Genomic DNA, 17,312 nt, shown 5'->3' with positions numbered 1-17,312 from the left:
GGTTGGCAAATTATTACCGTGCAACCTTGATGAGATCTTTTGGAAGAGCTATGGTCAAAAGGGAAATCCAACTGTGAGATGAACTTTTGTTTAGATTCAACAAGCCCCTATTTTAAATGTCCTGATTATCCTTCTTTCTGTCATGGCAGTGCTGGCACAGCAAGATAGAGAACTACTACAAGACATGGGAATATTCTGAAGTATCAGATGTTTATACCCCTTTTCTATTTACGTTACGATACTCCCTGGAAAGCACAGACACAGACCAGAACCCCATCTGTAGCAGTTTTCCTAAACTCCAGAATTCATGGGAGAGGAAACCTTATTTCTTAATGAACTGTAGATATTTAGTGCTTTCAATATTTCTACTACTACTAATAAAAAATAAATTAGAAATTAGAGATGTATTCAGTGTGATCACTTATTTGGAAATCTTAATAATCACAGAATATCATTACCATAGGAAACAACCAAGTTAACGAATCCAGAAAGCAAGACAGAAAAGCCTGTCATGCTATCAACTTACACCAACCTACGCAAACCATAAAAAAAAAAAAAAAAAAGCTTTTTATGTGCACACAAAATTCGGCAAGAATGACAACAAACTTGAATAGCTCAAAACTACAGAGACGAGAAGGAAGCTTTTGGTTTGCTTCCTTTTTGAGTTGCAGCTGACAAGATGATTAACAGGAACTTAAGCATTTCTCTGGAGTTCTTTCACCATCCATTGACAAGGTGCCTCAACTATTTTAAAAGGTGAGTTTTAGAAATTCCTTTTTGCTGTTTTCTTTTATGATAATTTATATGTGCCTGAAGGTTTACTTCCTCCTTCACTCCCGCAGTCTCCTAGAGAAGTATTTCAGATGAAACGCCTCCAAAGCAAGCGCTTCATCTCCTGATCCCAGGTGCGTGCGTCGAGAGGCCGACGCCAATTTGGGGCAGTTTTTTTTAGTACTTAATTGAGCAACGCTAACACGTAACTTTGTGTCATCCTGAGCATTCGTCACGACTGCTTTATGCCGCATACGACCTCAGCGCAGAGGGATCTGCGAGGGCCCGGGGCAGCACGGCCGCACCCGCAGGCAGCGCCTGGCGCCGCCGGGCACCCGCCCGTCCCCCCCTTCCGCCGCCGCCACCCGCCTCACCCCTTCCCTCCCCACCGAGAGGGGCTGCGTCCCCCGCGCCGGGAGCGGAGGGCAGGCAGCCGCTCCCCGGGTCCCCCCTCTCCTCCTCCCCTCACAAACTGGGCGGCTACCTGGCGAGGGGGCGCCAGGGCGGACGGGAGGGAAGGAGGGAGGGAGGAAGGGGCGGCCGGCAGGGCCCGGCCTCACGCCTCGCCTCCACCCGTGAGGGGCGGCGCTGCCGCCGCGGGGAGGTGGCTGGGGCGGGGAGGTGGCTGGGGCGGGGGGGCGGGCGGCCCCCTCAGCGGGGCGGTGCCGGGCGGGGCGGTGCCGCCCCTCGCGTCAGCCCTGCGCGGCGGGGAGGGGAGGGGAGGGGACGGCACGGGAACCTCGGTGCTGCCGCGGCGGGAGAGGCACCGGTGGGGCCAGCGGCGGCGGCGGCGGCTCCTCCTCACGGGAACAAAGCGGGGGGCGTTGCTGGGCCCCTCCGGCGCCACACGGTGAGAGCCGGGTGAAGGACGGGGCGGGGGCGTTGCTGGGCCCCCCCCCGGTGACCCTCCCGCGCCCCCTCAGGGGCGGCGCGGCGCGGCTGGGCTGGGAGCGGCGGAGGGGCCGCAGGCCCGCCTCCCCCCGCTCCGTTCCCCTCACGGCCGCGGGGCGGGGTGACAGCCGTGTGCCCCGGGCCTGCCCCCGCCCCGCCGCGGGGTGCAGCTCCGGGGGGTGCCGGCCCCGCTCACCCCTCCCGGCGGGGGGGCGCGTACCGCCTGCCGAGAGCTCTGCCCGCTCGCCCGCCCATCGCTTTTAAAGAAGGGAGTGGGGCGATGTAAATATACCGAGGGGCTGGTGCGGGCGCGGAGCCCCAGGGCAGGTAGGCGCGGGGAGGAGCGGCTGGGCACGCCTCCGGCGCCCGCGGGGTCGAGAGAGCCGCTCTCGCAAGCCGGCGGCGGGGCCCGGTTGAGGCGCTCGGCTTGGCCCGGAGGAGCCCGGCCTGGACAGCCCCCGAGGGAAGCGCTGGAGCAGCGGCCCGGGCCCCGGCTGGGGCCGCCCGCCCGCCCTCAGCGGCGGGGACTGCCAAGCTCCACAAGCCCCCTTCTCCCCTGCGGAGCAGCCTGGTGTGGCTTCCTGCAGGGTGGTAGTTTCCAAGGGGCTTTTGGGTGGTGGGATTTCCTCTCCCCCCTCCCTTTTTCCAGCCCCTCGCCGCATACGCTGAGGCTGGCCGAAGGCTTGCTGCTGTGGCTGCACAGGCAGCGCTCGGGTTGTCCTAACGATATGGCAGTAGCGCTTCCTGCTGTGAATAAATCACTTCGCGATAGTTTTTGAAGCGCTTCTTAAAGGCGGCACTGCAACTCTTACCACAGTGCCTGGGGTAAGCTTAAAACTCTGTGAGCTAGAGCCTGTTTTCAAGACCGATGTGTGTAATGAGCCGCTGTGACTTTTCACAGAAATGGTAGAAATGTAGCCTGCTATTGGCTTGATCTTGGCATAAATGTAACTCCCCTTGCTATGCCCCACTGGCGTACGCTGTCTTGTTTTGGACCCAGTTGTAGTTACCTTTGCCGTCTTGTGAAAAAGGCTGATTTCAAATAAGCCTTCGGAGGGACAGGTGTATTAAGCAAGAACCATGAAAAGTAAGCTTTATTACAATGCTGTACTGGGGCTAGCTCTTCATTCTGGAATAATCTGAGAAAACAGAATTACTCATGACTAAGATTTATGGGGACTTGAATTTAAAAATCTTTGCTGTTAGCGTTTGTTTTATATTTTAACTAAATCGATATGATAATATGGATTACTGTTATTATTTATTGCTATTCTGATGTTTTTTTCATATATTGAAAATATCTACTGAATTAGTCTAGAGATCTTTTATTTTGCTCTTTGTATGAACATCTTTGAGTAAAATAGTCTCTCTGACTCTTTTTCCAGCTTATTAATGCCTTTCTCTGTTAAAAAATTTCAGAGCATGGTCAGAAGAGGAATGGATGTAACATGATATCCTTGGAGTGCTCAAAACACAAGTTCTGCAAAGATTTGTTTTTTGGTTAAGTAATACAAAGAAAATGGATGAATCAGCTTTGCTGGATCTGTTGGAGTGTCCTGTTTGCTTAGAACGCCTTGATGCTTCTGCAAAAGTCTTGCCTTGCCAACACACGTTCTGTAAACGCTGTCTGCTGGGCATCGTGAGCTCTCGAAATGAGCTTCGATGCCCAGAGTGCAGGACTCTAGTAGACTGCAGTGTTGATGAACTTCCCAGTAATATTTTGCTTGTTAGACTACTGGATGGCATCAAACAGAGGCCTCGAAAACCCAGCGCTGGTGGTGGGACTGGTAGCACAAATGCTTTAAGGGTCCCCATCAACACAGTAGCTAATTGCGGATCAAAGGACCTGCAGAGCTCTCAAGTTGGACAGCAGCAAAGGGTGCAAGCACGGAGCCCTCCTGTTAGGGTAAGTACTAGGTGATGGTGGTATTTTATTGCAATCATATCTTTTCCTGCACCATTTTAAAACGGTTAATGGCCTCAGCTTCAGGATAACGGCAGTCAGATAGTAAATACCACAAACAAAGTATTTTTGAGAACTGTTGTAGATTCATAGCAAAACACGTCAGTGCTCTTATCCGTATTGGTTTACTGTTATGTAAATACCAGTAATAATACTTCCTTATTAAAGGTCTTAGTTGTTGAGCTAAGCAGGAGAAAAGCGTCTCAATACCTTACCTGTCTTATTAAAAGGAAGTCAAATAGAACAAGATATATCTGGAAAGCTTAAGTAATTGTGAAGGATAAACATCTTGTGAAGAACACTTGAAGTTGTTCTTGGTTTGTCAACTGCAAGATTTTACTTTGGCTCTGTCCGACTATCAGTAAATTTCCTTTGAGTTAGACGTAGCGAACGGTAAACATGAGCAGGGAAGTTGAAGTCAATGAGGAGTTTGCCATTGGCTGCTAAGGAGCTACATTTTTACTTCTCTTCCTTCAGAAAGAAATATTTCAATTACTGTGGTCTGGTAAGTTATTTGTACTCTCAATTCTCCCTGCATCTTTAATTAATTTTACCTTAAAGTATTTTTTCTAAGTGATTTGGAAAATCTTTGTACTATGACGGGAGGACGTTGCCTTCTGTCTGTACTCCTGTTCTTTCCCAAGATCTGTGCAACCTGTAGGTTCTGTCATACCTTATAATGAAGACTCAGTAGCCTCATATATGATTATCCGTTCTAGAGCCTGTATTGGGAAATGTAACTTTATGAGATGACTGACCTTCCTCTGTTTTATATAATGACAAGGCAGGACAGCTTCTCTGAAAGACCTCGCTGGTCACTTTGTGATGCTTGTGTAGTCAGAATTCCTGTGTTTGAAGTGGAGTTTCTGAATAGTTTAGGTGGTTTTCTTCTTGCAAAGTTTATGTTATTTTTAAGAAATGTCTTAAAGAGTTCCAAGGAGAGGGCTTAAACGTGTTTTTGGCCGGACTGTTCTTTATTTTAAAGTATAGCTCAATAATTTAGTTTACTTACACAGTAAAGGAAGCTTTACACTGATTTGTCCTCAGTTGTGCTTACATGATTGGGATCTCTGTAAAACATCTTACAGACACCCCTTAAGTTTGCATGAGGATTTAAAATGCAGGTGTCCTTCTATTAGACTGTATTGTTTTCCCTGCTTGGTAGGGACTCTCAGTAGGTTCTACACTTTAGAATATAAAAATAATAATTATCAGCTTCCTGTTGATGAGTTTTGTTCTGTGTATAGATTAATTGATAAGGGAGGAGGGAAGACGGTGTGGGTGTGTTTTGGTTGGTGTGGGGTTTTTTGGTTTTTTTTTTTTTCCTCCTTTCAGAAGGTGCCTCTTAAGAATTACTGTAAAGCAGCTTGAGCAGTATTGAAACCAGTCTGGTCTTCTCCAGAACCTTAAGGTGTTTACCATGGTACCTTGCATTTGCAAAAGCTCTTCAACTTAAAACAAAGCAAAATGTGCATGTAACTCGTGTATATATTTGTGTCGACCTTTGTAAATAACTCTGTTTTCAGAAACTGCTTCTCCTCCGAAAAGGCTTCCAGTGCAGCAATGTACTGCATAGGTGAATGACTGTGCTTCAGAGTTTCTCAAAGTCTTATTAGAAAAAATAACTTGAATATGGAATATTCTCTTTTTTTTTTAAAATGTTCTGTAGTATCCTGTTGTGCAACATTTGCATTTCCAGATGTTGCGCAGAGTAGAAAGTGATAACATATGGAATGTTGCGTCAATTTATTGGTTATGGTGTACCATGTACCATTAAAATTGTGACCATGTGCATTTCTCATGCAATTAGCTGATACTCAGTGTATATTAGTGATAGATTTCAACATTCTACACTGAGTCTGAATACGTCTTTGTTTCTGAGGTTTCACAGGCATTCTTGTGTCTTCTTTCCTTTGGGAGACAGGGAAAGATGATCTTCTCATCTTTTGTCCACTTTGTCCAGAGCTTTTTATACTAGGAAGGCAGTACTTTTAAGAACACAAGGAGACTCTGAGGGATAAGAACAACTTCTCTATATGAAAAGTGTTTTTTTAAAAAAACAAGAAGTCCAGACAGCAAAATGCCAATTTAATGGATAGTGTTGAAGTGAATGCCCTATTTGTTTTGCTAACTCTAACGTAATGATTGTTGCAAATACAGTTCCTCTCTGGGAATTGGAGAGGAAAATCTGTTTCTAGATGAGTGGCAGAGTCAGATTTCCTAAACTAATTTTGCTGAGGGGGAACTAGTAAATGAAAGTTGCTGTTATGTTAAATGAAGTGAACGTGGATGAAGGCTGTCAAGTTATAAACATTCTGCTTATACCCTGAAGTAATACTAAGCTCATAAATGCCCTTTCAGAGGATGCCATAATTTTCAGGAAAGGTTAATACAGCATGTACTGCAGTGTGATTTCCTGAACTGCATCAATGACTATGGAGCTGCCAGCCCTGCTATTGCACAGTACTGTGTATGTTTCATTCCCTGTGTGTATGTGGTGACATGGCAATAAACAAACAAATGGTTCCTTGAGTCTTAAAACTAATGAAGCTGGGTGGGTGGTGGGGATTAACAAATCTTGTGCCTTGTATCTCCCCCACTGCAATAACCCTGTTTTTTTCTGTAACCTCTATAATCTTTCACCACTGTAACAACTGCATTTCTCCCTGCAAGTTCTTAAATTCTTTCTATTCCTTGGTATTTTGATGCATAACACTTTCTGTACCTTTCCCCTGGTGCTGGTTGGACAAAGGCAGCCTACTGCTGTACCTGATGGAAAACTCTGTCTGCTCACTGCCCGGCTCTAAGCAGCCAGCTTGCCTGGGAGAACATAATAGTTAGGCTCATGCTGCAGCTTCCTCTCTGGAACTGGTGCTAATTTAATGCTTTTTCTTTTTTCTAAAACGAAAACCTTCAGCTAGGGTTGACAGCTTGGAAGAGCTTTAAGATCTGCAGCCTGCTGTCAAATCTGCTTGGTACTGGTCATCAGGAGCAAGTTATTGAGAGATGTTGAGGGACTGCATGATCACATGAGCCTTGTTTCCTTCAAAAGAGCACAGAAAATTTTAGGGTACTTGCTTACAAATTTATGCTTATGTTATTCACCTTGTTATTTTCACAAAGTATGTCAAACAGGTATTAAGTTCCTTATGGTAGTTTTACAAGAGTATGCTTATTGCAGGAGTTTTGAATGTAGCTGTATGCATAAGTTGATAGATGTTGGATAGCTGTTCTAATTTCTCTACTAGAGGATAGATTTAAGATAATACACCTTTAACTTTTCCCTTGAATTCGTATGTGCGTAAGACATACCAATTCTCTTGCTAATTCCTTTATAGTCCAAGTTTTTGAAGTTAGGGCTGTCTTCTCAGCAGAACCTAGAGCAGAGTTGCCTAGATAGTCTGAAATGTCATCAGTGTCGTGAAAATATTTTTTTGTAATATTTTCAGCTGTCCTCTGGACCAAGCGTAGGCAGGAAGAGATCAGCAAAGGATTCAAATGGTCTCCCCTTTCAAAAGAAAAGTATGAATAGTTCAAAAGTTGGCCATGCCTAACAGAGTTGGTGCGTACGCTGAACAAGTATTGATGGTGTAATTTGAGTATATTATACTGTATGTCAGTGGGAAATCTTATCGAAAAATGCTACAGTGCAGACAGTAGGGAAGTCCTAAAGCTTTTCCCTTTTTTCTTGTTTTTATTCTGGAAAGCTGATAGAGACCTCTGGTGATCTCAGTTGTGGTGAAGTCTTTAAATGAGAGTGTAAAGGAACATTACAGGCCATTAGAAGATGCTCATGTAGGTGTTAAAGGGGGCTTTCTAACCACATTAATTCTTGCTCTGTGCATTCCCAAAACTGAGATGTTTGCAATAAATCCCTTTAAACTGAGGAGGAGAGAGAAACCCACAAGTAGGGGGTTGTTCCGTGAACTTCCGCTAATGCTCACCTGTGTTGCATTGTAGTGTAAACCCACACTTCCATTCTCATGCTTGTGTAACACAGGAAAGCAACAGTAAAATTATAAAATCCTACATCCATACTGCTGCAGCAGCAGTCATTTGTGATCAGTAGGCTTGCCTGGGAACTGCCAAAGCAGCTGTAATGCCACAAAGGAAAATAAATGGAGCCAGGTTCTCTACCCCCAGCCATGGTGTTTGAACTCGGAGCACAAGCTGGGGCAATGGGCCACCTTCTGGTCTGTGAGGACTTAAGCAGGTCAGGCTTCTGTGTCTGTTGGACTCAATGCATGAGGTTAGCAATTGTTTTTCTTTTATCCTAACCACTCCAGAGGCGAGAGCTCAGAGCGGCCACTCGCACAGTTTGACTATTTAGCAGATTCAAAAACCTGACAGGATCTGAAACAAATGCTGCTGATGTAGCCACGGCACTCGCTGGCCTACTGAGATCCTGGTAGAACTTAGTTGTCAAAGGAAACTTCTTAGATTAGAAAACTTCTAATGATTAGAAAACAACAATGGGACTGAAAAAGTGCATTCCTATATCAGTAATTTTATTAAAGGATTGCAAATAAATATGGGGATTGCCAAGCATAGCAGCAGGGGTAGGTTGGAACAGGTGTTTAAATAGTCTCTGAACAAGAGTTAGCAGAATAAAACAGTGCACAGAAATGTCATGTCAGTAAACGTCTGCTGGTCAGGTACTCTTAGAAGAGGCTCACATTGTGATAATAGATCAGATGGTAAAGTATGCTACTTTGAGGAAAAAGTGGCTGTAGAAATATGAAAGGAACAGGGGCTAATGCAGTTAGTTTCATGATTGGTATTTGTGATGGTAGGCTGAAGAATCATTACTTGATGATACCTTATTTTGAGCATTGTTTACAAATTTGTACAAAGTCTGCTTTCCCCCTTATTAGAAAAAAACCCCAACACAACACTGTATCTTATTGTTGTCTATGTAGTTTTAATTATGCATTCCTGCATGTATTCCATCCTATAAAAGTGAGAAGTGTCAACGTGCAACTTTAACATGTGAAATATCTTTATTTGAGAATGTGGAGATAGACATCTATTCATATTCCAGAGTGATCATTGGAAAACGTTTTGGGAAGTCTCTCTAAATCATGTATGCATACTTCTGTTTCCTCTCGTGCTTTCTTAAATATCAGATTCTGCTTTTACATTTACAGTTGCTTGTACAATTCTAATTACTTCTCTGTAACACTTTTGTGTCCTATGTTAAGCTAGAGAAAATGTAATGGTTATTATAAATATAAAAGGAAAATAGACTGTTTCTCATGGTGTTAATGTGTTTCCTCTCAGAGATAAGTAATTAAGTAAAGAGAGGGAGGATAAGCAAAAGGAAGAATTGTCTCAGTATCCAAACGCATCGGGCTAGGACTGAGAGCTTCCGGGCTCAGTTCCTGGCTCTGCCACAAGCATCCTTTATAACCTTGCACAGAGTCATTTAAAGCTCTTTGTGCCTCTGTTTCCCATCTGCAGATATGACTGATAGTACTTCCTTTGTTTGACTCACTATTTAAACTGTATACTCTCTAGGGCACAGATTAACTTTTTTTTTTTTTTGGATGTATCTATGAGTTACAATGGGTCCACAGTCTCAGTGGAGATCAGTAGATACTGCTGTTCGCTCTTTAAATCGTTGACTTCCACATTAGTGGAGAGCTGTACGTAATTCACTTCCTGTACCAAAGATGGTCTAGTGCTTAGTGTTACATTGATAAAAGGATTTTCTTTTGTTTGGATGTTTAGTAAGGAATCACGTAAATACCTCAGTGAGGAAAAAGCCAGACACTTAAAAAAATCTGTGGAAGCTGGTGTTCCGTTCCTCAGCTAGAGAAATCTGCATCTGACTGGTGTTTTGAAAAGAACAAAAAGAGAATATCTAATGTGAATGTTGTTGGCAGTACAGAAATATTTAATTCCATACTTTGAACCTCGATAGCAGTCTTCAACCTGCTAGCTAACATTAATCTGCTTGATAAAATAGCTGTGAAACTAGTGTAATCCCTTTATTTAGAAAATAATTAGGTTTTGAAGTAAGTTGATTTATAAACTAATAAACAAATCCACAGTATTTAAGTGTGATACTTAAATCCTTTTTTATTTTGTTTCCGTTCTTGTGGTGTATTAGTGGAAGATACTCTTGCATGGTTGCTTTCTTTTCAGGTGGAAAAGAGGGCTGTCTTTATTTCCCTTCATTTTCCCATTTAATATTCCTCCATTTCTGTAGATCCATTTAAAACCGCCTACCTTTAATAAAATGGTGTATTTTTCTTCTCCACATTAATATGGCCAGTGAGCTGCAGGTTACTCAAAAGCTTTTATCATTCAGAGAATTTAAACTTCTCCACAGAAAGGAAGTCTGAAACCCTTATTTTTAATGGGCTTGTGAGGGGGAGCATTTTTTTAAGAGAGTACAAATCTTTTAATTTTTCTGTTATTACCACAGAAATCAAATACCAATAAAATTGCTTTACATAAGTGGTCCAGGGTCTGGTTAGGGAAGTCAGTCAGTAGTGCTGTTGCTGTGTTTCTGTATGCATAGCTTCTAGCTTTCTGCAATGGATACCTCTTGTTTGGTGGCTTTACAGGCATCCTGTATGATAGGAGTGGCTGAAGGGGCTGATTGGGATGGGGTCAGCTACAAATCCTTTTTCTCCCCTCTTCTTTACCTGAGTGAAATGGTTTTCACGTGGTACATTCTCCTCTTAGCTCTGTGTTTAGTGCACGGGTAGGAACTGTGGAAAACAGCAAGCCTTGAAACTGCAGCTGTGATAATAAAGCAGGAAACTTGTTATGTTCAATTGTTTGTCTTTCTTTTGGTGGACTTCCCCTTGCAGTGCATTTGGCATTCTCCTTACCTTATGCTTAACACCTTCCTTGGTCTTTTCTTTGGTTCCATCGTTGTCCTTTATTCAAATGTTTTCTCACCTCTTATCTTAGAGTATTTAAAGAAAAAGAAAACATATTTTTCTTCCCTCTGTGTCTAATTTATCCTTCACTGTCTCAAACATAGGGAACATAAAATAAGCAATACGAAACAAAACATCCTGTTGAAGTATCTGGACTACAGATACTCTTGTATTTATGGCTACATCTGCTAAATGAATGAAGAGCATGAAGTGTAGGTTTATATTACTGTATTGCTTAGCCTCCTTTGGTTTGAAAGTGGTTTTTTTTTTTTCTTCTCCTTTAAATCATTGCCTATATGCTCATCCTAGTGTGGGCAAGGATGTGTCTCAGTAATTAAAACTGAAATATGATCTGGTCAGCCCTATTCCTGCATACACCTTGTTACTGTGTGCAGGAAGGAAAACTGTGCATCTGTTACGTCTCAATTCCTGTCAGATGCCTCTTTATTATTAGACAGAAAAGCTCATCTCAGAAAATCAGCAGTGAATTCTTGGGTCATTTGCACTAGATCAGGTTTTTTGCTTTTCTTTTCACGTCATCGAATCAAAATATTTTTGGAGAACAGGTTTGTTGTGTTTTGGTTGGTTTTTTTTTTTTGACTGAGAATGGCTGCTTTGAGGTGAGCTGGATTAATTTTAGGAAGTGAATGGCCTTGAGGTGGGAGAATCACACATCCAGGTGCTCTTTTTTGCACTTCTCTTTCCTGGGTATAGGGGGTGAGATGGCAACACTGTCCTCTGACAGACTGAACAGCAGGGCGAGTCCTAGTTAGAGCCTTGCTGCACTGTGAGTGCCTGAATAACGGCTTTCACTTATTCTTGTCCCATAGATATTGCTGGGGCTGCCATGCAGGTTGGGCATGAAGACCCTAGCTGGTCTGGGGCATCACAGAGGCATACAATCAAGTCTGTCTTCTGTTCTGCATGCTCTTAAATGTCAGGGTATCATCAGGACTCAGGAAGATACTCTGGAGATAAGGACAATCACTCCAAAGAGAAACTGAGTCCAGTATTTGGAATTCTTTGACATGTGATGCTTATATACATATCTTTAAAATGTCATTCAGTGTTTCCTGGAAATATACAGGTTTGGATTCTCCAGTTGAGGAGAAAATGAAGCACAGAAGTCAAACTCAACTCTTCATGTTTCATTTATAGACACTGTTGTCAAAGTCTCTCAGAATCTGAGCTTGCTAGGTACGTGAAAATCAACTGTGGCACATATGAGCAGTCTACCACAGAAATAATTTATCCCAGTACCCTTAGAAGCTTAGGACTGTGACACGCATTTGATACTTGTTGTGGCACTCAAGCATGCGATTTGTTATCCAAAGTTAAGTTTTTGTAGCATAAGAATATGAATACTTCAGAATTTTAAGTAATTTAATTTCTTGTCTAAGTCTTTGTTCCTATCTTATTTGGCCCTTGATTAGTTAGCTCTCTACCACCACCACCGGTAGTATAAGCACTTTTGAGAGTATAACTCTCAAGTATAAAAAAACATAATTTTTTTTTTTAATTGGACTAAAAGGTCTGGTCTGCTGCTTAACTGTTCTATCTTCCAAATTAGCATGACTCTTCAGAGTTGAAAATAGATTGTCCATTTTAATTTTTGGTAAATGTGCAAAGTATAATTTTACAGTTTCTAGCTGGGAAGCATGCTATTATTCATAAATGCATTTTGATAAAAGGTAAAGTTGCTTAAAAATTAATGCAGATATGATTTTCCTCTTCTCTGAAGTGAAGGAGTGCTGCCAGTGTTGCAGAGAAGATAAGTCTGTCATCAGTGAATGTCCTGTTGGATTTCATAACACCTGAAGCACTCCTCAGCTTTATTAACAAAGGAACACTAAAGACTGATTTTGTTTCATGGCATTAGTGTCGCAGTAAGGTGAGGTAACTCCACTTTCCTTTTATAAAAAAGGAAAGATGCGTATATTACCCCTCTCTTGACTTAATCTTCTCAGCACCTAAACCCTCAAGATCTACACGGACATTAAAAGCTTTTTAAAGAACTGAAGCACTGTTTTATCTTGCGTGAACCATGATTTTACAAGACAAACTTTTGAAAAGCTCTGGTTAAAGACAAAAGTACTCACTCCTACCAGACTCAAGAAAAGGAAGGTAGTCTTACTTGCACAGAGGAGTGAGAGGATCAATACTGAATAATTTGAAACAAGTCTCTTCAATTATTCTTTATTAGCACGCTATCTTAAATCTTTAGGTTATAGCCTGTATTTTATTTATAATAAAAAGTTGGGAAAGAACGAGGCACTTCTGATTAAAAAGTGTTAACATGAAAAGTATTCAAAGATAATCAGATGACGATCTGAGTTGGCATATATAGGGCATAGCTGTTCTAGAAGCTTATTTTAAACAAATCCGGTAAAGATGACTTCAGTGTGCTGTGGTAATATGCCTCTGAGTAAAGATGGAGCTTTTACTCTGAAGCTGAGAGCTTGCTAAAAGAAAATGAATGTCTCATGGACCTTTGCTTGTTCCTGTATGCCAGCACCCTACTATCTTACATGGTCTTTTTCACAAGCTAGATAAAGATCTGAGAGGAGACTGTTAAATCTTATCCTCACTAGCAGAGTTAAGCCATTTTCAAAACCTGTTTACTCTAACACAGTTTTAAATCCACAGACTTATTAAGTTAACAAGCCTTCAGCCTTGCCACCAGGTTCTATAATCCTCTTAGATCTTTGGTCTAAGCAGGGCAGGGATAGTCAATAAGTAGATGAATAATCTTTCAGAAGACATAGAAGTCTTCCAGGAATAAGTGTTGACTGAGTTTTAAAAGGTTGAGAAATGCTGATCTGAACTTCTGTTGAGTATAAGACACGCTACCCCAGTACCTACAACTTGTTGAAAGGACTATCGTTTTGTTTTGTTGGCAAGGGGGAAGGGAATAAAGGAGTTTTTTAATGCATTAATTCCTGGTTTACAGCCCAACAAAATTAGGTTAGATTTTAAATATAGAATGAGGTAAATAAAAATAAGTTTGTTTCCTTGCTACTATGCATATGCAGATTAAAAGCTTATTTGTGGTTGCTTCACAAGCTGTCTTTGAAAATCTTTCAGGCAATCAGTAGTCTGTGGGCCAGAATTTAAAAAACATTGATGCAGATAATGTGATGTTGGCCACCACCACAGTCTGCATGTTACTTTTGTTCAGTTTTGTCTCTTTCAGCCCTACTGAACTTACGCTGTGTCCGTTTCCTGAGCAGAGCTCTTGAGGTAGTGGAGCTGGAGGAAGGCAAAAAAAACACCCACCCACCTCCTTCCCCACCCCCCAAAAGAAAAAACCAACCCCCCAAAAAAACCCAAACCAAGCAGCTTATAGTGGAAGAATTCAGCCTAACATGAGGATCCCTGCCAGACGTATTCACACAGCACCGGAGTAGGAGCAGAGGAAGTGGATGTGGGGTGGCAAGCCAGGAGATGCCAAGGGTGACCTTGCATTTGAAGAGGCTGGCAGAAGAGCTGAGCGCACAGTATGAGGCATGAAAGCGATCACTCAACTCATTGGAAAGAAGGGAGAAGGCCTCTGGGAGGGGATGACTGAAAAGTAGAAAAACTTCAAAATTGGTGGGTGGTAAAGACCCAAAAGGCCAAGTAATAAGGGAGTGGAGGGATAGTAAATTATGCTGAAAGAAAATAAACTAGGATAGTAGATTTGGAGCACAGCAATAGACAGATTGGTTAAAAATGATGGAGGAGGAAACTGGGTAGGGCAAATGTTTCTCTGCTTGCTGGAATTGGAGACATGGTGAGGAGAAGGTGCTGGGAGGACCAAGTGAAGATGTAGCTTGATGTTAGAGGAGGGTTTTGGAGAGCATCAAAATAGAAAAGTTGATATGGAGGCATTGGCTAGACAAGAGGTGAGAACAAAAATTAAGTGTGTTAACTCACATGCTATCTGTTTTCCTCCAGTATGTGTGTATTTTAATCTATTTTTAAATTATTATTAAATGATATTAAAGAATTTTATTTAATTCATTGTTTATTTTGAAATAGTATGTCATATACTATGTGACATTTAGAATATTTGAGTTCCAAACTGGTTGAAGAGCTTCTTATTCAGGACCATGAGGATTATTTCTGGCATGTCTCTCAAGCATTTTGGGATTCTTCACAGGATTCTAAAAATGTCAGTTTTATTACTAATAAAATATTCTCATAGTTCTAGAACAAATAAAGCTACAAGTTTAAATCTTCCATTCGATGAACTCAAAAAGAATATAGGAAAAAGTGGGCTAGCATCCTAGGAATTGCTTGGAAAACAGAACAGATTCTCAAAGAAGGGGGAAAAAAAATACCATTTGTGACTATTCTGTTTTGGTGCATTTTCTTTCACCTTACTTCCATGTTTCCTCAGTCTTTTGTGTAGTCCTTCAGTGAGCAATAGCTGAAAATAAAGATGTAAACATCCTACCAGCATTACAGAGCATGGCTGCAATCTTACATACTGTTCTTTTGAATTCAGTCATGACACATAAGAAGAATGAATTTTGCGGGGCAGATTCTCCAAGCAAGATAACGGAATATTTTCAGTACGTTTTCAGTCCCTTGGAGCAGCTCACCTTTCTGTAATATGGTTAAAAGTAGAACGATCTTTCCAGAATTATGATTTCAAAATACATTATTTTTGTTCCGTAAGGGGGATTTGTGCTTACTTTTACCTTCACTAATAAGTGGAATTGGTTTATTAGTGGAGAAACAGAATAGCTAGTGGAATAATAGAATAGTTTCTGGAAATGGATTCCCAAAGCAGTTTAAAATTTCAAGAAATGTTTATCTTCTCAGACTGAGACATCTGAACCCAGAAAGAAACATAAGGGTCAGTGAAAGCTTATTTCTGACTTCAGCTCCTGTTGTGCATATATGCTGTTTACTCAGGAAATAATATTTTTTTCATATATTCAATTCAGAATTTTGTTGCTTGCAACTGGGAGCTGGTGTCATTTATGCTTCCCTAATTGTTATTTTACCATCTCCCTACCTTTAAAAGGAGCAGTATAAAATAGATCAAAATTTATTTTAAATGGCATAGGAGAGGAACTGGTTATTCTACATGCTCCATACAAAGTTTGTGTGGTTTTATTTCTTTAAAAATAGTGAAATATTAAATACTATGTCTGATGCAGTTAAATAGGAAATATTCATAATTCCATATGTAGCAATTGGTAGGGAGACTTCTTTTTAGTGTAATACTCTTTTAAATTTTCTAAGTTTGTGCTCAAGGAAGCCAAGAAGAAAAGGGGGTATGAGTTAAAAACCAGCACAACTGTCAGGAAGTGTTTGTACCCTTTTTTTGCTGCAGCAATCACAGAATTTTACATGCAAACTCAGAAGCCATTTTAAAAATATTGTCTGACTAAAATTTTATGTAACATGGCATCCTCAATTCTTTTAGAGCTTTTGAAATGTCTGCAATGCACATGCAATTAGGCTATACCACAAAATTCCTTATTTTTTGGTGTTGATGGAGGTTACGAGAGTTAACAAGATAAATGAAGTTTATGCCCTTGTTTGTTGGGTTTTGTAGGTTGTGGTTGTCTGAGTGGGTGCATATTTTTGTCTAGAGTGCACTGCTCAGTTCACAAATGAAGAAGTTGGATTAGAAATGGTTAAAAAAGAAGAAATAAAATTTTACAGCCAACTTTGTATTTCCAGTAATGGAAGGGTGTTCAGAGGCACAGTCCTCAGAAGAAATCTCTGTGTCTGACATTTTTCATCTTCTTACAAGGGGATTTCAGTGCAACTTCACTTGGATACAGTCAGATTGAAGCCCAGTTGCACGTAGCCAGTTTAAAGTTCAAGGTAGTTCATCTGAATCCCACAGAAACATTAACTTGCTTGTTGTACTTAGGCACGTCTTAGAGCTGAAAAAATCATGTAGCCCAGTATGTAGTAACCACAGCATATCTGATGGCCAGGCTTGGTTAGTCTCGCCTATAGAAATGGAAAGCAAAGTATTCCAAATAATGTGTTTCAAGCAAATGTTAAACAGTTGCCTCCAGGAATTAATAAGTTTTGTTTGCATAAGATACCTTATGATGTCGGAGATATCTGCTTTGTGCTTAAACAGATAACTTGACCCTCAGATCTGGACGTTGGCTGCAGTCTTGTTTAGGAAATCATGGCGCTCTCATTTCTAACTGCTATTTACAGTGTAAGGTTAAGACCTACATCCTCCTAGAAACAGCATCTAATTCTTGGGAAGTCAAATACCTCTGGTTCTCAAAGCTAGAATGTAAGAGTTTGTAAGATTTCAGATAAGCCAAAATCAAGTTATGGACTGATTTTCTAGGTCTGAATGCATGAATGTGTTTAAAAACTCAGATTCATATTCTTTCCTTGTGTTTCATTTTGGGGAAAGAGGTAGAGTGGGGCTTTCTGTTGTAGGGAAAACCCATTGCTTTGTATAAAGGCAGACCAAACTCGGCACCAAACAGAATTTGAATGGCAGAGCTTTGTCATCACCACAGAGCTCTGGTTTCGGGTGCAGTCTCCAATTACTGAAGTCTAGGCTGAGCATACTGTTAGATGCCAGACTGCTTTTTTTTCAGAGAAGGTAGTTGATTTTTGTTAGGATAAATGAATCTGAATGTTTTAGTAGAGGTACTCAGTGGATGAAATAGCATTTGATTTGTGCTGTGTTTTGAAAAAAGAATACTTTTCGCAGATTTCTTTTTTATGTTCAGCACATTGAGTTTAATGGAAGAAATCTGTCCAAAGTGGTCTTATGTAAACGCTCACTGTGTTTATATTTTTCAAGGTCTTGTAGC

At 41.3% G+C, this 17,312-nt stretch overlaps 1 protein-coding gene across 2 annotated transcripts in view; it reads left to right on the top strand.

The window, feature by feature from the left end:
* Positions 1-1,460: 1,460 nt before the first annotated feature.
* The window catches only part of SH3RF1 (SH3 domain containing ring finger 1), a 95,684-nt gene continuing 79,832 nt past the window's right edge, over positions 1,461-17,312 (top strand). For both annotated transcript variants that reach the window (XM_075091132.1, XM_075091133.1), the window contains exons 1-2: positions 1,461-1,621; positions 3,082-3,568. In XM_075091132.1, coding sequence (XP_074947233.1) covers positions 3,182-3,568 — 387 coding nt within the window. In that variant the 5' untranslated portion in view covers positions 1,461-1,621; positions 3,082-3,181. The remainder of the gene's footprint in view (positions 1,622-3,081; positions 3,569-17,312) is intronic.

This window comes from Phalacrocorax aristotelis, chromosome 4, assembly GCF_949628215.1.
Source record: "Phalacrocorax aristotelis chromosome 4, bGulAri2.1, whole genome shotgun sequence".
NCBI classification, from domain to species: domain Eukaryota; kingdom Metazoa; phylum Chordata; class Aves; order Suliformes; family Phalacrocoracidae; genus Phalacrocorax; species Phalacrocorax aristotelis.
This window is presented reverse-complemented; position numbering and strand designations above follow the sequence as displayed.